General features: G+C 46.6%; 1 protein-coding gene across 1 annotated transcript in view; it reads left to right on the top strand.

Moving 5' to 3' along the window:
* The first annotated feature begins 20899 nt into the window (after positions 1-20899).
* The window catches only part of LOC124003543 (serine/threonine-protein kinase N1-like), a 67718-nt gene continuing 62800 nt past the window's right edge, over positions 20900-25817 (top strand). The window contains exon 1 of the mRNA XM_046311874.1: positions 20900-21718. Within this exon, the coding sequence (XP_046167830.1) occupies positions 21638-21718 (81 nt within the window). The 5' untranslated portion in view covers positions 20900-21637. The remainder of the gene's footprint in view (positions 21719-25817) is intronic.

Below are 25817 nucleotides of genomic sequence, written 5' to 3'. Positions count from 1 at the left end.
TGGCGGACCCACCCCGTGAGATGACACCTGAGAATGTAGAGGAGGCGTTCTCTCTGGAGGACTTCCTGAAGTCTCACCCGTGAGTCCTGCTCTGAACTATGTTATGTGCAGTAGAAAAAAATATAATCTAGGAGCCAGTCTACTCACCAAGGATTCTTGTTGTTTGTTTTTTATTTTCCAGTCAGCGGAAGCTCATCAGGAAGTTCCTCAAACAAAAGGTAAGTCTCCCATTTCTACTTCTTTACTGACTCTTATCATGCCAACAACAACAAAAAAAGTGTACCTTAAAAACTAAAAGGAAATGCTGTCACTTAAAGTTGTTGTTTTCCGTATTTCTTTCTAAGAATGTGACCATAAAAGACCTGGAGGACATGTCCTATGTGGTCCTCCTGCCAGCGATGGCTCTGCTCAGGAGCTACAGTCCAGAGTCATCCCACTCCTCCTGCCGAGGGTCAGGGGTGCTGAAGATCGTCTCGGAGATGTTCCACTGGCGGAGCTCTGAGCCGAAGGGGAGGCTCTGGGGCGGGCAGCCCCCCACGTCCAATTCTGAGACAGACAAGGAGCTTCAGGGTATAGCAGACATGGCTGTGAGTAACATCCTGAGGAATGCCCAGGACGACTTCTTCTCCACTGGTGTGAATGACCTGGAGACGATCAATCCAAACATCACTCTGACCAAAGAGAGGCTCTCCAGCATCTTCTCAGAGCTGTTCAGGGATGCCTGTGAGAGTGCCCAGGAGGCTGCCAGACGGATCCACCACATGAGGTCTGGAAGAGGCAACAACAGCCGGAATGGGAGTCGGCCTGGGTCGTCACAGGGATCGAGCAGATCCAACATGCCAGAGTTGCCGTTAAATCTCTGTCTCTCTCACTCCGAGTGTGTGGATGCTCAGCCACTATATCTGGAACATCCAAGTGTGTCCTGCTCCAACAGAAGTGGCCTGCACCCCCTTCCAGAGCAGGGCTGGATGGAGGAGCATATTGGCTCAGCCCTAGGTCAGTTGTCCACCATTGAGGCAGACATGGGCGAGTTAGAAAACTTCACCAGACCTCTGCCACTGGAAAATGGAGACGACAGCTCATCCAACATGTTGTCAGGGCCATCCACTGCCTCATATCCATCCACCTGCCTGTCTTCTCCAGATGTGACCTCAGAGGGAAGGGCCCACTACACCATTATGGCCCTGGAAACCCTCCAGGAGGGGGAGGACAACAGTTGGAGTCACTCTGGGTCATCACAGAGATCAATATGGTTCAACCTCTGTCATCAGGCAGAGGAGCTGGAGAGGGTTTACCTCCAGAGAGACACACTCCACTCCAGCGTCAGTGTGGGAGAACTGGGGTCAGTGAGGTGGGCCAAGGGAAGGGATGTCCATAAAGCCCTCAGCGAGGGGTCCCTCCCTCTCTTTGCCCTGCTCAGGGAGAGGCCAGGGGAGATTTGGCCGACAAGCACTTGGGACATGGAGCACAACCAGCCTCCCAGCACTCCCACATCCAACAAGGAGGATTTGTGGGACAGCGACTCCACCTGGTCTCATAGGGTTGGGGAGGAGGAGGGGGCAAAGCCTCGTGTGAGGTTGGCAGCTATGTCGGAGGGGGGCAGCTCCCAGATCCTGACCTCCCAGACCTCCACCTCACTCTCCAATCACGACAAGAGGGCACTAGGTTAGTTATTATATAGTCTTGTCTCCTTTTACCCCATTTTTATTGTTGTTATTGCCATTTACACTGTGACCAAGATGTTTTGGGGTGAGGGTGTTGTCGATGGGGGGAGGAAGTATTTTTCTCCGCTCTGCTGACGAGTAGAGTAATAAAGGCCTAGTTCACAAATTTTGTGAGAAAAAGAATAATCATTTACACTGCTCAAAAAAATAAAAGGGAGCACTAAAATAACACATCCGAGATCTGAATGAATGAAATATTCTTATTAAATACTTTTTTATTTACATAGTTGAATGCGCTGACAACAAAATCACACCAAAATGATCAATGGAAATCAAATTTAACAACCCATGGAGGTCTGGATTTGGAGTCTCACTCAAAATTAAAGTGGAAAACCACACTACAGGCTGATCCAACTTTGATGTAATGTCCTTAAAACAAGTCAAAATGAGGCTCAGTAGTGTGTGTGTGTGTGTGGCCTCCACGAGCCTGTATGACCTCCCTACAACGCCTGGGCATGCTCCTGATGAGGTGGCGGAAGGTCTCCTGAGGGATATCCTCCCAGACCTAGACTAAAGCATCCACCAACTCCTGGACAGTCTGTGGCGCAACATGGCGTTGGTGGATGGAGCGAGACATGATGTCCCAGATGTGTTCAATTGGATTCAGGTCTGGGGAACGGGCGGGCAAGTCCATAGCATCAATGCCTTCCTCTTGCAGGAACTGCTGACACATTCCAGCCACATGAGGTCTAGCATTGTCTTGCATTAGAAGGAACCCAGGGCCAACCGCACCAGCATATGGTCTCACAAGGGGTCTGAGGATCTCATCTTGGTATCTAATGGCAGTCAGGTTACCTCTGGCGAGCACATGGAGGGCTTTGCAGCCCCCCAAAGAAATGCCACCCCTCACCATGACTGACCCACCGCCAAACCGGTCATGCTGGAGGATGTTGCAGGCAGTAGAACGTTCTCCACGGCATCTCCAGACTCTGTCACGTCTATCACATGTGCTCAGTGTGAACCTGCTTTCATCTGTGAAGAGCACAGGGCGCCAGTGGCGAATTTGCCAATCTTGGTGTTCTCTGTCAAATGCCAAACGTCCTGCACGGTGTTGGGCTGTAAGCACAACCCCCACCTGTGGACGTCGGGCCCTCATACCACCCTCATGAAGTCTGTTTCTGACCGTTTTAGCAGACACATGCACATTTGTGGCCTGCTGGAGGTAATTTTGCAGGGCTCTGGAGGTGTTCCTCCTGCTCCTCCTTGCACAAAGGCGGCAGTAGCGGTCCTGCTGCTGGGTTGTTGCCCTCCTACGGCCTCCTCCACGTCTCCTGATGTACTGGCCTGTCTCCTGGTAGCGCCTCCAGGCTCTGGACACTACGCTGACAGACACAGCAAACCTTCTTGCCACAGCTCGTATTGATGTGCCATCCTGGATGTGCTACCTGAGCCACTTGTGTGGGTTGTAACTCTGTCTCATGCTACCACTAGAGTGAAAGCACCGCCAGCATTCAAAATTGACCAAAACATCAGCCAGGAAGCATAGGAACTGAGAAGTGGTCTGTGGTTATCACCTGCAGAACCACTCCTTTATTGGGGGTGTCTTGCTAATTGCCTATAATTTCCACCAGTTGTCTATTCCATTTGCACAACAGCATGTGAACTTTATTGTCAATCAGTGTTGCTTCCTAAGTGGACAGTTTGATTTCACAGAAGTGTGATTGACTTGGAGTTACATTGTGTTGATTAAGTGTTCCCTTTTATTATTTTGAGCAGTGTGTGTGTGTGTATATATATATACATACATACATTTATCGGGGGTGCAGCACCCTCGACACCCCTACTTCCTGCAGCTATGACTGGGCTGTTTCACAGTCTCCTTTTTTCTCTTCTCTCTCCTGTTCTCTCTACTTTTCTGTAAAGTGTTTTGTGACATGTGTGTGTGTGTGTGTGAAGCAACACTTTAAATAAATGTTGATTTGACTAGAGGCCATCTGCCAGGTCCTGACTGCCTGGATGGAACAGATGCTGAACCGGACCTGCAACGACGTTTACAGTGCCAGTGTCATCATCCAGAAAGGTACATTTATAACCTGTTTACCATTATGACCAGTATTAACCCTGTAATAACCATATAATAACTTGTGTATTAACCAGTGCATTACCATGATAGTAAATATACCAAATACTGCAAGGTGCTATACATGGATATGGCTTTGAACCAGTTCAGAATTTGAGTGTGTTTTATTAGGATTGGATTGTGGTGCCAGGGACAGTTTCCCTGACACTCCGTGTCCTTCTTCATCAGAGGAAGAAGATGAGGTGGTCGTGAGTGTCATGACTTTCTTACACTCGGAGCCCTCCACCTCAACCATGGCAGCACAGGCAGCTCCTGCAAAGACCCTGGCGGTCAACCCCTGTCTGGATGAAGATGAGGTAGTCCCCAGCACCTCCATGATTGAGGGCTCCCTAACGACCACTCAGGCAGCATTGGCAGCTTCTGCACAGATCTTGGAAGAAGAGGTTGGGGGAGCTGATGTCTCTGAGGTGAGTATCGGCTCCCTGACCCTCACCGAGGCCAGGCAGGACCTCCTGGAGAAGATTCCCTCTCTCCTGCCGGGTGAGATCCTCATCGAAGAGGACATCCCCCTTCTCAGCACTCCCAGGGACACCGTTATGAGCCCCCAGACCCTGAAGCTCATCCTCCAGGGCATCATGCGCCGACTGGAGGCCTCAGAGTCCCCCCAGACAAGGAGGGCCAATGACCCCTTCAGGCTGATGAAGGATCTCTTTGTGGAGGTCCAGCATGCCCTGAAGTATGCTGACATCTCTGTCCTCTTCAGCCTGGAGGAGAGCATTCAATTCAGGGGGGAAGATGCAATGAAGGCCATCGTTAAGGCTGCGGCTAAAAGGCTGTCCCTGCGCTCGGACTCCAACCGGGCTCAACTGCGCGCCGTACGCTATGGTGGCGAGAGAGCCATCTATTGCATGGCAGACACCATCGCAAATGTCATAGACGACCACGCCCAGGACTGGAGTTCTGACGGCCATTTTGGAGCAAGTAGGAGCCGTGGTAGGGGGAGGTCACGCTCCTCCTCAAGCTCCTCAAAGAGTGACATCACCCTCACAGAGGAACTCTTGGCCCAGGGGGAAAGCCTGGAAGAGGACCAAGAGGATGTGGCTGCGATCGACGACAACAAGAAATGTGACTCTGCTAGCTTGGAGAAGGCCAGCAGCAGCGCCCTCTCCATAGACCTTGTGGACAGCACCTCCACACAGGTAAGCAGACTACCATTAACCAGTAGGTTGTTAAATTATTGTAGCTTTTTGATTGAGGCACCAACTCATATCTGTTTCTCTCTCTACTAAGAAGGCAGGGAAGGACGAGGCAGTGAAGGAAGGAGTGGGGAAGTCAGGAGATTGGAAGCGTGGTTGCAAGAAGACCCTGAAGAAGAACAAGATGGCTCCCCTTGGCACTGATGGTAAGTCCTCCTTTCTGTTAGTCAACATGTCTATATATTTTTAACAAAATTATATTATTTCACCACATTGTAATGTTAGGGGAAGAGACTATGATGAAGTTATCAGGGTCTTATTCATTAAACGGCAGTAACAGGGAGGAACTTCCGTGAACTAATTGTGTTTTTGTTTTCCATTGCAAAAGTTTATTTTACGATTTGCCCTAGTAGATCAGATCAAATCAAATCAAATTTACTTTGTCACATACACATGGTTAGCAGATGTTAGTGCGAGTGTAGCAAAATGCTTGAGCTTCTAGTTCCGACCATGCAGTAATATCTAACAAGTAATGTAACAATTGATGTCATCCCCTGTTCTGTCACCTGTTCAGATACCGTGGCTGAAGAGCCGGGAAAAAAACAGTGTCTCCTCCTGCGGATTACAGCTGCCCTGGCAAATTTATTTTGCTTCCCCTGCAAAAAGAGAAGTGGTAAAAAGTTCAAGCCATGATGAATCCCCCCATAGCCCAGCCCAGACCTATTTAATTAAATAAACATGTACTTGCATCTATTTTGAACCTCTTTTTTTGAGTTTTTAATAGGCCTACTGTAGACTTCAAATTCTTAAGTGCAAATTGATGTGAGTACTGCATCAATATTATAAGTTCACTGTGCCGGTCATTATGAGTTCACTGTGCCGGTCATTATGAGTTCACTGTGCCGGTCATTATGAGTTCACTGTGCCGGTCATTATGAGTTCACTGTGCCGGTCATTATGAGTTCACTGTGCCGGTCATTATGAGTTCACTGTGCCGGTCATTATGAGTTCACTGTGCCGGTCATTATGAGTTCACTGTGCCGGTCATTTTTGTCCATCTAGGCTTTAACACTTTTAAGTCTATTGGAATTGACACAATAAGAGTCAATAAGAGTTATATTTGAGAATTTTCTAATTTGGTCTTTCTGAGGGAATACATCTGCAATATACTGTTAATAATGTTAATCTAAAATGAAAAATACTTCTGGAAATGTACAAAGTAGAATAAATCATGTTCTTGCCTTTGACAGTTTAGATCAGGGGTGTCAAAGTCAAATGGACGGAGGGCCAAATAAAAAATTTAGCTACAAGCCGAGGGCCGGACTGTTCGAATGTTCATTGAAATTTTTTTAAATGACGCATATAGTCTAGTGAACCTAATTGAACCTACTGAAAACCTAACAAATATATTCCAATATGATCAGATAAATAAAGCAATATTTTCTTATGGCTCTGTCAGTAATCTTTAATTTTCAACAGACACAAAAGACAAATTTCCTTTATATAAAAATCCCCATAACATGAACATTAAATGAAAGAAACCGGTATTCAAGGCACCATCAGTAGCCTATATTTTCTATTTTAGCAAAAGTGGGCTAAATTTACTTCAAAGAAAAAAACAATAATAGCAATTTTCTATCATCCACTCAACTGAAATATTTTAAAAATATAATTGGATTGAAATACAATAAAATAAAGTGCAAAAATCTATTAATCAAAAACAACACTTTGTTTAAGGAGAAGTAACATGCAGTGAAAACAAATATTAAACTTTAACTTTTAAACTTGAACTGAGTAAAAACTCTAAATATGTGATTGCACAGTAATGTTCACTTGTTTGAGGTTGAGGGTGATACTTGGTGGTGTCCCATCTTTTCCACAAGTTCATCAATGTTCGGGGTAAGGCTCTGAGCTGAGGAAATCCTCAGAATTGAGTGGAGGTGTTCAGCAGTAAGTCGACTTCTGTGTGATGTTTTGTTCAAGTTCATCAAAGAAAACAGTTGTTCACACAGGTATGTGCTGCCAAACATAGACAACGTTTGAGCAGCCTGGATGCGCAGCTGGGGCATTGTGTCGGGGAGGAAACGGGCGAACTCCGCAGCACCCACTGCCGCATATTTTGCCCTCAGTGCATCATTGCATTGGAGGTCAATCAACTCCATTTGGAGGTTTGGTGGTGAGCTTTCCACGTCAACAGCAAATGGGTTACCGAGCAGTTCCAACCTGCTTTTTTGTGCTTCAAAGTCAGCAAATCGGCGTCGAAAGTCAGCGGCAAGCATACCTATTTTATCAGCCAACTGTGCGCTCGGGAACGCACTGGTAGAGAGCTTCTCTTTCATGGTCTGGCAGCTGGGAAAGTGGCTCAAATTTTCTTTCCGCATCTGCGTCTCCCACAGAGTCAGTTTGGTTTTAAATGCCTTCACTGTACTGTACATATCAGAGATGACACGATCCCGACCCTGCAGCTGCAAGTTCATTGCATTCAGATGACTCGTAATGTCACACAGAAAAGCCATTTCACACAGAAACATTTCGTCTCGGAGTTGTGTTGTGTCTTTCCCTTTGCTGTCCAAGAACAGACAAATCTCCTCACGAAGCTCGAAACATCTTTGAAGCACCTTTCCCTGGCTTAGCCATCGCACCTCTGTGTGATAAGGCAAATCACCATGCTCCGTTTCTAACTCCGTCAGAAATGCCTTGAACTGGCGGTGATTCAAACCTTTGGCTCTGATAAAGTTAACTGTGCGCGTGATGATGCTCATTACATGCTCCATTTTCAAGGCTTTACCGCACAACGCTTCCTGGTGTATGATACAATGATAAGCTGTCAGCTCACCTGTCGCGTTTTCCTCTTGCATCTTTTCCCGTATCTTCGCCACCAGTCCGCTCCTGTGTCCACACATCGCAGGTGCTCCGTCGGTTGTCAAACCCACGAGTTTTTCCCAAGGCAGCTCCATCTCATTTACACATCTTGACACCTCTTCATACAAATCATGCCCCGTAGTTGTGCCATGCATAGGACGTAAAGCCAAAAACTCCTCTGTCACGCTTAGGCTGGAGTCCACTCCGCGGATGAAAATTGACAACTGGGCAATGTCAGAAATGTCGGTGCTCTCATCCACAGCCAAGGAATATGCAATGAAATCTTTTCCCTTTTTCACAAGCTGCTCTTTTAGATTGATGGACAACTGGTCTACTCTCTCGGCAATGGTGTTTCTGCTCAGACTCACATTTAAAAAGAGTTGCCTTTTTTCTGGGCAAACTTCGTCACAAACTTTAATCATGCAGTTTTTGATGAAATCCCCCTCCGTAAATGGCCGGGCTGATTTAGCGATCTCTTCTGCCAAAATAAAACTGGCCTTGACAGCAGCCTGGCCTTGTGATTTGGCTTTTTTGAACAGAGCCTGTCGAGATTTGAGGCCTCGTTTTAATTCCTCTGCCTTTTGTAGCCTTTGTTCCATGTCCATATTCTTGTTTTTGTCCGCGTGTTTCGTTTCATAATGTCGTCTCAGATTATACTCTTTCAGTACCGCCACACTTTCTCCACACAGAAGACACACAGGTTTTCCAGCTACCTCCGTGAACAAATACTCCGACTCCCACCTTGTTTGAAACCCCCGGTTCTCAGTGTCCACCTTCCGTTTTGCCATTTTTGATGGGTATCTGAAAGTTAATTTTACTGTGATGCTGACAACTGCTGTGCCAATAAATATTGAAATGAAGCAGCCTACTGCTCGGTGCGTCACCGTTGCATTGTGGGAAATGTAGTATTGGTGCGTGTAAAAGATCTGCGGGCTGCCGGCTTGCTGCGGTCTGCGGGCCGGTTCTAATAACAAATCAAGATCATCCCAGGGGCCGTAAAAAACCTTCTCGCGGGCCGGATGTGGCCCGCGGGCCTTGACTCTGACATATGTGGTTTAGATCATTCAAATGTAATTACTTCAGGGTTGTGGCGGTCACAGTCTTTTATGACGGCTACCAAAGTCCATCCTGCTTCCACCACTCGCTCGCACTGGTCCAATATTTTAACCTCTCCCTACCGGAACCTAATCGAGTAGCTGGCCCGGCGCTCATGAGAGATTTTGTTCTGGGTTGCAGAAATGATGGAGGTCAAAACAAGGTCTATGGCTGAATTTACACAGGCAGTCCAATTCCGATCTTTTCCACTAATTGGTATTTTGAGCAATCAGATCATCTATTTGCCAAGAATTGGGCAAAATATCAGAATTGGACTGCCTGTGCAAGACTGTCATGCAGGACCTGTCATGCAGGACCTGACCAGGAAAAAATCTGATTTGATAAAAGGTTAAAGGCAAGAATATGATCTATACTACTTTGTACTTTGTATTTCCAGAAGTATTTTTCATTTTAGATTAACATTATTATCAGTATATTTTTTTTATTTAAAAAAATGTATTTCACCTTTATTTAACCAGGTAGGCAAGTTGAGAACACATTCTCATTTACAATTGCGACCTGGCCAAGATAAAGCAAAGCAGTTCGACACATACAACAACACACACATGGAGTAAAAAAAACATACAGTAGAAACAAGTCTATATACGATGTGAGCAAATAAGGTGAGATAAGGGAGGTAAAGGCAAAAAAAGGCCATGGTGGCAAAGTAAATACAAAATAGCAAGTAAAACACGGGAATGGTAGATTTGCAGTGGAAGAATGTGCAAAGTAGAAATAAAAAATAATGGGGTGCAAAGGAGCAAAATAAATAAATAAATAAATACAGTAGGGAAAGAGGTAGTTATATGGGCTAAATTATAGATGGGCTATGTACAGGTGCAGTAATCTGTGAGCTGCTCTGACAGCTGGTGCTTAAAGCTAGTGAGGGAGATGAGTATTTCCAGTTTCAGAGATTTTTGTAGTTCGTTCCAGTCATTGGCAGCAGAGAACTGGAAGGAGAGGTGGCCAAAGGAAGAATTGGTTTTGGGGGTGACCAGAGATATATATACCTGCTGGAACGCGTGCTACAGGTGGATGATGCTATGGTGACCAGCGAGCTGAGATACTGTAAGGGGGGACTTTACCTAGCAGGGTCTTGTAGATGACATGGAGCCAGTGGGTTTGGTGACGATGTATGAAGCGAGGTGTCATGTTTTGTCATATATTGTCTTGTCATTATGCTTTCCCTTCTGTTCGTTTCCCCCTGCTGGTCTTATTAGGTTCGTTCCCTCTTTCTATCCCTCTCTCTCCCCCTCCCTCTCTCACTCTCTCGCTCTCTCTTCTCTCTATCGTTCCGTTCCTGCTCCCAGCTGTTCCTATTCCCCTAATCAATCATTTAGTCTTCCCACACCTGTTCCCGATCCTTTTCCCTGATTAGAGTCCCTATTTCTCTCCTTGTTATTCGTTTCTGCCCTGTCGGTTCCTTGTCTAGAATTCACCGTGCTGTGTTTGTGTATCGCCCTGTCGTGTCGTGTTTTCCTCAGATGCTGCGTGGTGAGCAGGTGTCTGAGTCTGTTTGGTTCAAGTGCCTTCCCGAGGCAACCTGCTGTTCACCTGCTGTTCAAGATCGAGTCTCCAGTTTGTCCTCGTCATTTCGAGTGAAAGTTGTGTTTTTTGATTGTATTTACTTTACTGGATTAAAGACTCTGTTTTCGCCAAGTCGCTTTTGGGTCCTCTTTCACCAGCATGACAGAAGGAACCGACCAAGGAATGGACCCAGCGACTTCAGACGCTCGTTACACTGCCGTCGAGATCCAAGGAGCCATGCTCGGCAGACACGAGCAGGAATTGTCTGCTGCTCGCCATGCCGTGGAGAACCTGGCCGCTCAGGTTTCCGACCTCTCTGGACAGTTCCAGAGTCTACGTCTCGTGCCACCTGTTACTTCCTGGCCTGCCGAGCCTCCAGAACCTAGGGTTAATAACCCACCTTGCTACTCCGGGCAGCCCACTGAGTGCCGCTCCTTTCTCACGCAGTGTGAGATTGTGTTCTCTCTCCAACCCAACACATACTCTAGAGAGAGAGCTCGGGTTGCTTACGTCATTTCACTCCTTACTGGCCGGGCTCGAGAATGGGGCACAGCTATCTGGGAGGCAAGGGCTGATTGCTCTAACAAGTTCCAGAACTTTAAAGAGGAGATGATTCGGGTTTTTGACCGTTCAGTTTTTGGTAGGGAGGCTTCTAGGGCCCTGGCTTCCTTATGCCAAGGTGAACGGTCCATAACGGATTATTCTATTGAGTTTCGCACTCTTGCTGCCTCTAGTGAGTGGAACGAGCCGGCGCTGCTCGCTCGTTTTCTGGAGGGACTCCACGCAGTGGTTAAGGATGAGATTCTCTCCCGGGAGGTTCCTTCAGATGTGGACTCTTTGATTGCTCTCGCCATCCGCATAGAACGACGGGTAGATCTTCGTCACCGGGCTCGTGGAAGAGAGCTCGCATCAACGGTGTTTCCCTGCTCCGCATCGCAACCATCTCCCTCCTCTGGCTCAGAGACTGAGCCCATGCAGCTGGGAGGGATTCGCATCTCGACTAAGGAGAGGGAACGGAGGATCACCAACCGCCTGTGCCTCTATTGCGGAGTTGCTGGACATTTTGTTAATTCATGTCCAGTAAAGCCAGAGCTCATCTGTAAGCGGAGGGCTACAGGTGAGCGCAACTACTCAAGTCTCTCCATCAAAATCCTGTACTACTTTGTCGGTCCATCTACGCTGGACCGGTTCGGGTGCTACATGTAGTGCCTTGATAGACTCTGGGGCTGAGGGTTGTTTCATGGACGAAGCATGGGTTCGGAAACATGACATTCCTTTCAGAGAGTTAGAGAAGCCTACGCCCATGTTCGCCTTAGATGGTAGTCATCTTCCCAGTATCAGATTTGAGACACTACCTTTAACCCTCACAGTATCTGGTAACCACAGTGAGACTATTTCTTTTTTGATTTTCCGTTCACCGTTTACACCTGTTGTTTTGGGTCATCCCTGGCTAGTATGTCATAATCCTTCTATTAATTGGTCTAGTAATTCTATCCTATCCTGGAACGTTTCTTGTCATGTGAAGTGTTTAATGTCTGCCATCCCTCCCGTTTCTTCTGTCCCTACTTCTCAGGAGGAACCTGGCGATTTAACAGGAGTGCCGGAGGAATATCATGATCTGCGCACGGTCTTCAGTCGGTCCCGAGCCAACTCCCTTCCTCCTCACCGGTCGTATGATTGTAGTATTGATCTCCTTCCGGGAACCACTCCTCCTCGGGGTAGACTATACTCTCTGTCGGCTCCCGAACGTAAGGCTCTCGAGGATTATTTGTCTGTGTCTCTTGACGCCGGTACCATAGTGCCTTCTTCCTCTCCGGCCGGGGCGGGGTTCTTTTTTGTTAAGAAGAAGGACGGTACTCTGCGCCCCTGCGTGGATTATCGAGGGCTGAATGACATAACGGTTAAGAATCGTTATCCGCTTCCCCTTATGTCATCAGCCTTCGAGATTCTGCAGGGAGCCAGGTGCTTTACTAAGTTGGACCTTCGTAACGCTTACCATCTCGTGCGCATCAGAGAGGGGGACGAGTGGAAAACGGCGTTTAACACTCCGTTAGGGCATTTTGAGTACCGGGTTCTGCCGTTCGGTCTCGCCAATGCGCCAGCTGTTTTTCAGGCATTAGTTAATGATGTTCTGAGAGACATGTTGAACATCTTTGTTTTTGTCTATCTTGACGATATCCTGATTTTTTCTCCGTCACTCGAGATTCATGTTCAGCACGTTCGACGTGTTCTACAGCGCCTTTTAGAGAATTGTCTCTACGTAAAGGCTGAGAAGTGCTCTTTTCATGTCTCCTCCGTTACACTTTTCTCGGTTCCGTTATTTCCGCTGAAGGCATTCAGATGGATTCCGCTAAGGTCCAAGCTGTCAGTGATTGGCCCGTTCCAAGGTCACGTGTCGAGTTGCAGCGCTTTTTAGGTTTCGCTAATTTCTATCGGCGTTTCATTCGTAATTTCGGTCAAGTTGCTGCCCCTCTCACAGCTCTTACTTCTGTCAAGACGTGTTTTAAGTGGTCCGGTTCCGCCCAGGGAGCTTTTGATCTTCTAAAAGAACGTTTTACGTCCGCTCCTATCCTCGTTACTCCTGACGTCACTAGACAATTCATTGTCGAGGTTGACGCTTCAGAGGTAGGCGTGGGAGCCATTCTATCCCAGCGCTTCCAGTCTGACGATAAGGTTCATCCTTGCGCTTATTTTTCTCATCGCCTGTCGCCATCTGAGCGCAACTATGATGTGGGTAACCGTGAACTGCTCGCCATCCGCTTAGCCCTAGGCGAATGGCGACAGTGGTTGGGGGGCGACCGTTCCTTTTGTCGTTTGGACAGACCATAAGAACCTTGAGTACATCCGTTCTGCCAAACGACTTAATGCCCGTCAAGCTCGTTGGGCGTTGTTTTTCGCTCGTTTCGAGTTTGTGATTTCTTACCGTCCGGGTAGCAAGAACACCAAGCCTGATGCCTTATCCCGTCTGTTTAGTTCTTCTGTGGCTTCTACTGATCCCGAGGGGATTCTTCCTTATGGGCGTGTTGTCGGGTTAACAGTCTGGGGAATTGAAAGACAGGTTAAGCAAGCACTCACGCACACTGCGTCGCCGCGCGCTTGTCCTAGTAACCTCCTTTTCGTTCCTGTTTCCACTCGTCTGGCTGTTCTTCAGTGGGCTCACTCTGCCAAGTTAGCTGGTCATCCCGGTGTTCGAGGCACTCTTGCGTCTATTCGCCAGCGCTTTTGGTGGCCGACTCAGGAGCGTGACACGCGCCGTTTCGTGGCTGCTTGTTCGGACTGCGCGCAGACTAAGTCGGGTAACTCTCCTCCTGCCGGTCGTCTCAGACCGCTCCCCATTCCTTCTCGACCATGGTCTCACATCGCCCTAGACTTCATTACCGGTCTGCCTTTGTCTGCGGGGAAGACTGTGATTCTTACGGTTGTCGATAGGTTCTCTAAGGCGGCACATTTCATTCCCCTCGCTAAACTTCCTTCCGCTAAGGAGACGGCACAAATCATTATCGAGAATGTATTCAGAATTCATGGCCTCCCGTTAGACGCCGTTTCAGACAGAGGCCCGCAATTCACGTCACAGTTTTGGAGGGAGTTCTGTCGTTTGATTGGTGCGTCCGTCAGTCTCTCTTCCGGGTTTCATCCCCAGTCTAACGGTCAAGCAGAAAGGGCCAATCAGACGATTGGTCGCATACTACGCAGCCTTTCTTTCAGAAACCCTGCGTCTTGGGCAGAACAGCTCCCCTGGGCAGAATACGCTCACAATTCGCTTCCTTCGTCTGCTACCGGGTTATCTCCGTTTCAGAGTAGTCTGGGTTACCAGCCTCCTCTGTTCTCATCCCAGCTTGCCGAGTCCAGCGTTCCCTCCGCTCAGCGTTTGTCCAACGTTGTGAGCGCACCTGGAGGAGGGTGAGGTCTGCACTTTGCCGTTACAGGGCACAGACTGTGAGAGCCGCCAATAAACGCAGGATTAAGAGTCCAAGGTATTGTTGCGGCCAGAGAGTGTGGCTTTCCACTTGCAACCTTCCTCTTACGACAGCTTCTCGTAAGTTGACTCCGCGGTTCATTGGTCCGTTCCGTGTCTCCCAGGTCGTCAATCCTGTCGCTGTGCGACTGCTTCCTCCGCGACATCTTCGTCGCGTCCATCCTGTCTTCCATGTCTCCTGTGTCAAGCCCTTTCTTCGCACTCCCGTTCGTCTTCCCTCCCCCCTCCCGTCCTTGTCGAGCGCACCTATTTACAAGGTACATAAGATCATGGACATGCGTTCTCGGGGACGGGGTCACCAATACTTAGTGGATTGGGAGGGTTACGGTCCTGAGGAGAGGAGTTGGGTTCCGTCTCGGGACGTGCTGGACCGTTCACTCATTGATGATTTCCTCCGTTGCCGCCAGGATTCCTCCTCGAGAGCGCCAGGAGGCGCTCGGTGAGTGGGGGGGTACTGTCATGTTTTGTCATATATTGTCTTGTCATTATGCTTTCCCTTCTGTTCGTTTCCCCCTGCTGGTCTTATTAGGTTCGTTCCCTCTTTCTATCCCTCTCTCTCCCCCTCCCTCTCTCACTCTCTCGCTCTCTCTTCTCTCTATCGTTCCGTTCCTGCTCCCAGCTGTTCCTATTCCCCTAATCAATCATTTAGTCTTCCCACACCTGTTCCCGATCCTTTTCCCTGATTAGAGTCCCTATTTCTCTCCTTGTTATTCGTTTCTGCCCTGTCGGTTCCTTGTCTAGAATTCACCGTGCTGTGTTTGTGTATCGCCCTGTCGTGTCGTGTTTTCCTCAGATGCTGCGTGGTGAGCAGGTGTCTGAGTCTGTTTGGTTCAAGTGCCTTCCCGAGGCAACCTGCTGTTCACCTGCTGTTCAAGATCGAGTCTCCAGTTTGTCCTCGTCATTTCGAGTGAAAGTTGTGTTTTTTGATTGTATTTACTTTACTGGATTAAAGACTCTGTTTTCGCCAAGTCGCTTTTGGGTCCTCTTTCACCAGCATGACACGAGGGCCAGCCAACGAGAGCGTACAGGTCGCAATGGTGGGTAGTATATGGGGCTTTGGTGACAAACCGGATGGCACTGTGATAGACTGCATCCAATTTGTTGAGTAGGGTATTGAAGGCTATTTTGTAAATGACATTACCGAAGTCAAGGATTGGTAGGATGGTCAGTTTTACAAGAGTATGTTTGGCAGCATGAGTGAAGGATGCTTTGTCGTGAAATAGGAAGCCAATTCTAGATTTAACTTTGGATTGGAGATGTTTGATGTGAGTCTGGAAGGAGAGTTTACAGTCTAACCACACACCTAGGTATTTGTAGTTGTCCACGTATTCTAAGTCAGAGCCGTCCAGAGTAGTGATGTTGGACAGGTGGGCAGGTGCAGGTAGCGATCGGTTGAAGAGCATGCATTTAGTTTTACTTGTATTTAAGAGCAATTGGAGGCCACGGAAGGAGAGTTCTATGGCATTGAAGCTTGCCTGGAGGGTTGTTAACCTCTTACCTCCACCCGACACGCAGGCGTCCCATCTAGACATCTGGAAATGCAAATGCACTACGCTAAATGCTAATAGCACTCGTTAAAACTCAAACGTTCATTAAAACACACATGCAGGGTACTGAATTAAAGCTACACTCGTTGTGAATCCAGCCAACAAGTCAGATTTCTTTAATGGTTTTCGGCGAAAGCATGAGAAGCTATTATCTGATATCATGCAACACCCCTAAAGACCCGCAGGGGACGTAAACAAAATAATTAGCATAGTCGGCGCTACACAAAATGCAGAAATAAAATATAAAACATTCATTACCTTTGACGATCTTCTTTGTTGGCACTCCTAGATGTCCCATAAACATCACTATTGGGTCTTTTTTTCCGATTAAATCGGTCCATATATAGCCTAAATATCGATCTATGAAGACTGTGTGATCAAGGAAAAAAACAGTGTTTTATAACGCAACGTCATTTTTTTAAATTAAAAAAGTTGACGATAAACTTTCACAAAACACTTCAAAATACTTTTCTAATGCAACTTTAGGTATTAGTAAACGTTAATAATCGATCAAATTGATCACGGGGCGATGTATATTCTATAGCTCTACCGGAAGAAATGGGCTGTCTCTTGTTCGTTTGACCAAAAAACAAAGCCTAGGCAAATGACAAGACTGTTGACATCGTGTGGAATCTGTAGGTATTGCAACCTCGGCTCCAGGTAATGTGGTTTCCATTCAACAATACATTCAAGTGGCGCATTGATATATTTTCCAGTTTTCAGTGATCAGATTTTCCTGCGCTTTTCGATGAAACGCACGTTCTGTTATAGTCACAGCCGTGATTTAACCAGTTTTAGAAACGTCTGAGTGTTTTCTATCCACACATACTAATCATATGCATATACTATATTCCTGGCATGAGTAGCAGGGCGCTGAAATGTTGCGCGATTTTTAACAGAATGTTCGAAAAAGTAGGATCAACAGGTTTTAACACAGTGTCCAAAGAAGGGCCAGAAGTATACAGAATGGTGTCGTCTGCATAGAGGTGGATCAGAGACTCACCAGCAGCAAGAGCGACATCATTGATGTATACAGAGAAGAGAGTTGGTCCAAGAATTGAACCCTGTGGCACCCCCATAGAGACTGCCAGAGGTCCGGACAGCAGACCCTCCGATTTGACACACTGAACTCTATCAGAGAAGTAGTTGGTGAACCAGGCGAGGCAATCATTTGAGAAACCAAGGCTGTCGAGTCTGCCGATGAGGATGTGGTTATTGACAGAGTCGAAAGCCTTGGCCAGATTAATGAATACGGCTGCACAGTAATGTTTCTTATCGATGGCGGTTAAGATATCGTTTAGGACCTTGAGCATGGCTGAGGTGCACCCATGACCAGTTCTGAAACCAGATTGCATAGCAGAGAGGGTATGGCGAGATTCGAAATGGCCGGTAATCTGTTTGTTGACTTGGCTTTCAAAGACCTTAGAAAGGCAGGGTAGGATAGATGTAGGTCTGTAGCAGTTTGGGTCAAGAGTGTCCCCCCCCCCCCCCCTTTGAAGAGGGGGATGACCGCAGCTGCTTTCCAATCTTTGGGAATCTCAGACGACACGAAAGAGAGGTTGAACAGGCTAGTAATAGGGGTGGCAACAATTTCGGCAGATCATTTTAGAAAGAAAGGGTCCAGATTGTCTAGCCCGGCTGATTTGTAAGGTTCCAGATTTTGCAGCTCTTTCAGAACCTCAGCTGACTGGATTTAGGAGAAGGAGAAATGGGGAAGGCTTGGGCGAGTTGCTGTGGGGGGGTACAGTGCAGTGCTGTTGACCGGGGTAGGGGTAGCCAGGTGGAAAGCATGGCCAGCCGTAGAAAAATGCTTATTATTCTCAATTATAGTATATTTATCAGTGGTGACAGTGTTTCCTATCTTCAGTGCAGTGGGCAGCTGGGAGGAGGTGTTCTTATTCTCCATGGACTTTACAGTGTCCCAGAACTTTTTTGAGTTAGTGTTGCAGGAAGCAAATTTCTGCTTGAAAAAGCTAGCCTTAGCTTTTCTAACTGCCTGTGTATAATGGTTTCTAGCTTCCCTGAAAAGCTGCATGTCACAGGGGCTGTTCGATGCTAATGCAGAACGCCATAGGATGTTTTTGTGTTGGTTAAGGGCAGTCAGGCCTGGGGAGAACCAAGGGCTATATCTGTTCCTGGTTCTAAATTTGTTGAATGGGGCATGCTTATTTAAGATGGTTAGGAAGGCATTTAAAAAAAATAACCAGGCATCCTCTACTGACGGGATGAGATCAATATCCTTCCAGGACACCCCGGCCAGGTCGATTAGAAAGGCCAGCTCACTGAAGTGTTTCAGGGAGTGTTTGACAGTGATGAGTGGAGGTCGTTTGACTACTGACCCATTATGGATGCAGGCAATGAGGCAGTGATCGCTGAGATCTTGGTTGAAGACAGCAGAGGTGTATTTAGAGGTGCCCGTGTTTAAGGCTTTGGGGCGGTACCTGGTAGGTTCATTGATAATTTGTGTGAGATTGAGGGCATCAAGCTTAGATTGTAGGATGCCTGGGGTGTTAAGCATGTTCCAGTTTAGGTCGCCTAGCAGCACGAGCTCTGAAGATAGATGGGGGCAATCAGTTCACATATGGTGTCCAGAGCACAGCTGGGGGCAGAGGGTGGTCTATAGCAGGCGGCAACGGTGAGACTTGTTTTTAGATAGGTGGATTTTTAAAAATAGAAGTTCAAATTGTTTGGGTACAGACCTGGATAGTAGGACAGAACTCTGCAGGCTATCTTTGCAGTAGATTGCAACACCACCCCCTTTGGCAGTTCTATCTTGTCTGAAAATGTTGTAGTTAGGGATGAACATTTCAGAATTTTTGGTGGTCTTCCTAAGCCAGGATTCAGACACAGCGAGAACATCCGGGTTGGCAGAGTGTGCTAAAGCAGTGAATAAAACAAACACTAGGGAGGAGGCTTCTAATGTTAACATGCATGAAACCAAGGCTATTACGGTTACAGAAGTCATCAAAAGAGAGCGCCTGGGGAATAGGAGTGGAGCTGGGCACTGCAGGGCCTGGATTCACCTCTACATCACCAGAGGAAAAGAGGAGAAGTTTGATTTGATTGAAGTAGGATAAGGGTACGGCTAAAAGCAATGAGAATTGGTCGTCTAGAACGTCTGGAACAGAGAGTAAAAGGAGGTTTCTGGGGGCGATGAAATAGCTTCAAGGTATAATGTACAGACAAAGGTATGGTAGGATGTGAATACAGTGGAGGTAAACTAGGTATTGAGTGATGATGAGAGAGATATTGTCTCTAGAAACATAATTGAAACCAGGAGATGTCATCGCATGTGTGGGTGGTGGAACTAATAGGTTGGATAAGGTATAGAGAGCAGGACTAGAGGCTCTATAGTGAAATAAGCCAATAAACACTAACCAGAACAACAATGGACAAGGCATATTGACATTAAGGAGAGGCATGCTTAGTCGAGTGATCAAAAGGGTCCAGTGAGTAATGAGGTTGGTTGTGGTCACGGCTATTCAGACTGCTAGCCGGGCCATCAGTAGCAAGCTAGCATAGGATGGAGGACTGTTTTTAGCCACCTCTTGCGTTTCCGTCGGTAGGATTAGTGGGGTTCCGTGTAGTAGAGGGGATCAATCCAATTCACAAAAAAATAGATATAGCTATAGAGGACAAAGAAAAAATAAAAATAAATATTGCAGATGTATTCCCCATAATATACTCCAGCAAGCAATAGCCCTGGAAACTGCCCAAGGTAAAATAAACACCTGTCCACAAGGAAATTTGATAAAAGACATGACGATGTAGGCTATGTTTATTTAGCTTGCTCATTACCGCTATCAGATGTAAGCAGGCTGTTTCTGGTGTGCATTTTCATAGCCTTTGTGTGATGTTTTTCACCTGTCATCACCTATGACCAGGTGCTCCTTTGCTCTTCCGTCTGTCTCCCTCTGGCAGTGTCAAATTCTATGGTAAGCAAATATCCCATTTGCATGCCCTGCGACTTGTTGTAGTTTTATTCAGCTATAGTTTGAGTTTCTGCTTATATAGTGATAAGGAGGCCAATAGGGAAAGGGGATAACTAGTCAGTTGCACAGCTGAATGCATTCAACCAAAATGTGTCTTCTGCATTTAACCCAACCCCTCTGAAGCAGTTGTTGTTGGGGGTTAAATGCTTTGCTCAAGGGTAGAACGGCAAATGTTTCCACCTTGCCGGCTTTGGAAGTCGAACCAGCAACCTTTCAGTTACTGGCCCATCACTCTTAACCTCTAGGCTACCTGCTGCCCAGTAGAGTGCATCTCTCACACACACACACACACACACACACACACACACACACACACACACACACACACACACACACACACACACACACACACACACACACACACACACACACACACACACACACACACACACACACACACACACACACACACACACACACACACACACACACACACGCATATTGACCTAATGGCTTGTTGGTGCCCCATTATGGCATTTGCTTAATGTAGGCTAGTATATATCCACTATATATTTAGGTTTGTTTCAATATTAGATAATGAGTTTACCTTGTAGATTTGTGATATTAAATACTTTACAGTCATATACTTTTGATTCTACTGTAACTGTACTCCATTTATCTTCTGGTTGTGATTACATGAGCACATTATTATAATATATAATAATAATAATATATGCCATTTAGCAGACGCTTTTATCCAAAGCGACTTACAGTCATGTGTGCATACATTCTACGTATGGGTGGTCACGGGGATCGAACCCACTACCCTGGCGTTACAAGCGCCATGCTCTACCAACTGAGCTACAGAGTAATACCAGTAACAGTTGTTTTGATAGGGGAAAGATAAGCAACAGTGTTCATTCGGAGAAGTTGGAAATGACAAATCCATGGTCTGGACATGGTCACATGATACCTTGGGCGCGCTCATGCTACCTACCGTACACTTTGTGCCAGCGCATCCGCGCGCAGCTCCATCAGAAAAAAAGTGTAGCATCTCGCTCAAGCCATCGTCGGCAATACGCGGACAGACAAGGCGATATTCCTCTGCCCTCCAAAACCGAACGAAGAGCAAACAACAACGCTTTTACCGGTGACACCCTTCGGTCATTCGGTACTTTGCTCGAGGGAAGCGTAAGGGCGTCTCGTTTGAAAGAAGGCTTTTGTTGCATGTGATACTTGGGAGACTGACGCGTGTTTCACGGATGTTACTACGAAGACGGGGCTCGACAGTTTTTCTGCCTCTGTAGCGTTTTATGTTAGCAATGGATCTCTATCCCTCTTCGGAGTGTTACGCGGATAGGGAGGGAGTCGTGCCGTCTGTTCCCCTTGTGCTCTAGCTGTTGATAGCTAGCCTTCAAAGAAAAGAACAATGAGCTGAATCAAACAGTTTTGTTTTAAGCTTTTATTGTATTGATATTTTTAAAGACTCTCACCCGGGAACATTGTGTATTTGTTGAACGAACCATTAGTCGGAACAACTAGAAAAACATTTTGGGATCACCAGCTTCTTTGAGGCAGTTGAGGCGACACAACAATGGGATTATTTTTGACCATTGGTTGAGAATTGTTTTTAAAAGTTCCTTTATCTCAGACAATATAGTGGTGAGGTTTTTGTACAGAGCACACATTTGAGCGACAATTGGATGAATTGATAATCTAGCTGCCTAAATTAATTTTGAGTACTCCGGACAATCGCATATGTCCAGTTGGTCTGGTCTAGAACGGCATCATCACTGGAACACGACACAAAGAACAACGATGGCGAATGACTCGATACAAGTAAGTTGTTACGTTGCTGTTACAGTGTAATGACAACGGTGCTATAATGTACGTTATCAATAGCTGGGGTATCTACCATTAGACATCAATGGAAACTCAATGCGGTGTTTTATTTTCTATTGCTAAATAATAATTTATCTGGATTTACGACGATGCAGTACGCTCTTTGTGCTCTGTATTTTGTCGATACACTTGTGGTGTCCTGCATTGTAACCTTGGCATGTTTCCTCATTGGTTCCTGATTGCAGCCAAATGCATATGCGAGGAGCTCCTGGCCGGGCGAGCACAATGGGCGGGTGTTTGACCAACACTTAAACACACAAACACATAAATACACACACATCCCAGTGGACCTCACCAGTTCTCAGAACCATCTTGAGTCTGAGAAGAACCAATAGCAGTCACAAGGTTCCCAACCCTTTTGGAATGGACCCTTTTCAAGAGGGGGGGGGGGGGCATGTTTGTGGCAACACGTTATTGCTAACTCATTTCTGACAGTTTGAGTAATGCGCTTCGACTATAACAAGGACTTTGAAGAATATTAAGGATAATGTGAAATACGAAAAGGAAATTCACACCACTAAAGTGACTGACATTGAGCTGGGGGTAATTTAGTCATTTAGACTACTTTACTTGACTGTATCCTGATGCAGGATTTGACAGAGTTGGTGCAATGATTTCTGTATTTGAACATCAAGACTGATGTTCTTTACAGTGGGGGTTATGAACAACTCAGCACAGGTGTCACCACCACTCACGAAGACACTAAGTTCCTCTTGCCTCTGCTCTAGTTTAGTGACAAGTAAGCAGTCGGCCCTCTTTTTACCCCAGCATTTACCTCGTGCGTGTCAGCCAGTCATGAACCCAACTCTGAAGTGTGTTGAATAAAGCTTCCTGTTTAAGTGCTGCTTTCCCATCTGACTGTTGATAAAGCTCTGTTATTTCACCCTTTACTAACTAGTCTTGGTGATGTCATCGAGTCACACTGCTTGCCACATGGGTTTGCTGTACTATTGAGCATCTTTTTTTCACACTCTGTTATCAGGGCTGATTTATTCATTCACGTTTTCAAACCTATTCCAATTTCTCTCATTTGTTGGAACTTAAATCGTCTTCCCCCAAATAGGCCTAACTGGCTTACGATTCCATACTTTGCACCGTAGCCAATTATTTGTATAGCGACAGTACAAGATAATACTAGAAAGCAGTACCAGGCAGGAGGTAGTCACCTCTCTCTCTCGGGGTCGGGTTTTCCCCGTCTTCATAGCCTCTGCAGGTTCACACACAATGGAGGAGGGCACAGCTGAGAGAGGGCAAGCTTGGGGGACTGACTCAAGCCACAGTGACGAAGTGGGAACTCTGGTTTGGAGGCACAGACAGGGAGCCATTATCCCCTCAGCCAACACGTACACTGGTCTGGTCTGGTGACTCAAACTGAAGGCCTCTGCTGGCCTGGCAGTTGATCAAGTCTGTCATAATCAGACTCCAATGTCTTCAGTGGTGGGGAGGTTTAGCTTCTTTTAGCACCTTTTTGTTTCCCACACACACAGGAAGACTGATACAAAATAAGCCGAATCTGAACCTAAACAGCGTCACACTTCCTCCTAAAGGTCAGGGGGAACCAGGATGGAGCAGGGCACAGGGATGTTTGCTAGTGAGAGCAGATGTTTTAGAAGGGAGAATGTTGGATTAAATATCCCTGAACATACATTCATCTATACTTTTTTTCAGTTTTGCATGTTCACACACACGCACGCACGCACGCACGCACACGCACACGCACTAAAGACCGACACTCAGGGTAATGCATACGGATCGTTCACTTAAACAGCTGCATGACGTAATGAGACTGCTATGCACATATCTCAAGCTTTTTCAGCAAGCCAAGGCCCTGTGTCCATGTAGGCAGACTCACACTAGCTAATGCATTGTAACATAAGAATTTGTTCTTTACTGACTTGCCTAGTTAAATAAACAGCATGCTACCAGAGACAATGAGAGCCATGCTGTTCACAATTGAGTTGACAAAGCTACTTCTTTGATTATTTTTATTGTGTATTTAAGAGGAATAGGCCTTATTTCCTTGTTGACTCTTATCCGCAGAACTTTTCTTGTTAACTGAGACATTCTATTGTTATTATTATTATATTATATTATACATTCCCACGCACAGAACTGTGTCCTTACTGGCTGTCACTGACTGCCCCCATCTGATGTCCCTATTGGCTATCTTTGATCTTGGCTCTTGCTGGTCAACACAGTCCATGCACTGTTTTCTTACTGGCCACTGTCAGACAGTGTCTCCATGCGGTGTCCATGCTGGCTGTCTGTGTTCCACTCCCGGTAGCACAGTGTGATGGTGGTGGGGGGGCTGTAAAGGGCATTATGCTGATGATGAGGTTCCATAGCAGCACAACGGCCCCCATTGTCCTGACTGCAGCCCCAGATCACATTCACCAATACACTGTGTTTCCCCATCCTGTCCTGGTTGGCCACACCTTCACAAATAGGTTAAAGCAATGCCCCATGGTGTGGCATCATGGCTGTGTCTGTTTGTTTTGTGTGGGAGTTTGTGTGTTTGTCAGTGGCCCACAGGTCGAGGTGGAGTACTCACTTTTGTGTTGACATGCTTTCACGTGTGAGTGTGTGTTTGGGTAGATGTGTGTGTGTGTCGTTTGTGTAGATGTGTTTGCCTATTTGGGCCATCTGATTTGTATAGGGAAGCCCTAGTTTTGTGTGTGCATGTGTGTCCAATGTCCATACACGTGCCCCTGCGTATTTTGTCTTATGTCGCTCCCTGCCATCCCCTGTGCGAACATCCTGCCGTCCTCATGACCTCGCCCCTCTGTTGCAGCCCCTCCCTCCCCAGTCTCAACCTCATCCACAGTTCACACCCTGCCATGACATCACCTCTCCACTTTCCTTTCCTCTCCTCTTATGCCATACACAGTGGCCAGACTTTGCCTCTCTGTGTGTGTGTGCGTGTGTGTGCGTGTGTGTGTGTGTGTGTGTGTGTGTGTGTGTGTGTGTGTGTGTGTGTGTGTGTGTGTGTGTGTGTGTGTGTGTGTGTGTGTGTGTGTGTGTGTGTGTGTGTGTGTGTGTGTGTGTGTGTGTGTGTGTGTGTGCGTGCGCGCGTCTGTCCACTTACAGGCAATGGAGCCTCTGATGGAACGTGGTCATGCACCAGCTGCTCTCCCCGTCTCCATTCTTTCACTGACTCCTCGTTTTTCCACATTGAGTATGGAGGGATGGGGCCTCAGGATCTTATCCAATGGGTATAATTAGATAACAGTAGTCTTTTTTTATTGGGATAGTTCAGGATTTTGGCAGTGAAGCCCTTTGTCCACTTCCCCAGTCAGATGAACTTGTGGATACCATTTTCATGTCTCTGCGGGCAGTTTGAAGGAAGTTGCTAACTAGCTTCAGCGCAATGACTCGAAGACTGTAGACTTCGCCATTGCGCTAAGCTGTTCCCATAGACTTCTAGTCATTGCTCTAACGCTAGTTAGCATTGGCCCACGAAACTACTTCTAACTTTCTTCATAATGTTATCCACAAGTTCATCTGTCTCTGGGAAAGTAGATGCATCCCAAACTATCCATTTAAGCACTTTTACAGCAGTTTGTCACTGTGTCGTTAGACATGTTCGGTGTTGGTTTTCCCACTGTTAGCCTATTTGTTTCACTTCAGGGCAGATCGTGTGACTGCGTGTCTGATTTTATCTTCAAAGGTGCAGGACGTTAGTTGCACTACTTCAGCAGAGTAAAGCTCAAATCAGACGTCTATATCCCAGATGGGCTTTTTCATAACTGCTATGGATTGTGTACATTGCACGGTAGGAGGGGTATTATTTATTGAAGGGAAGTAAACATTGAAATTGTGTTTGGGTTGTTCAGTCAGGGCTGTAAATATGATTTTGAGTGTGTTTGTGTGTCACCCACTCTCAGTCCCCTGTCTACTCTTTGGCGATGAGGGTATACATGACTAGGGAATAAGGCCTCTCTCTTTAAACAATCCTCTTATTTGAATCTACTACAGATCAGGTTACACAGATTACGTTTAGAGAGGCTGGTTCACTCAGTGTAAAAGAGCCCAGTGT

This window comes from Oncorhynchus gorbuscha, linkage group LG18 (genome assembly GCF_021184085.1).
Source record: "Oncorhynchus gorbuscha isolate QuinsamMale2020 ecotype Even-year linkage group LG18, OgorEven_v1.0, whole genome shotgun sequence".
Taxonomy (NCBI): Eukaryota; Metazoa; Chordata; class Actinopteri; order Salmoniformes; family Salmonidae; genus Oncorhynchus; species Oncorhynchus gorbuscha.
Note: the sequence above shows the minus strand (reverse complement) of the source record. Positions and strands in the feature narration are given on the sequence as shown.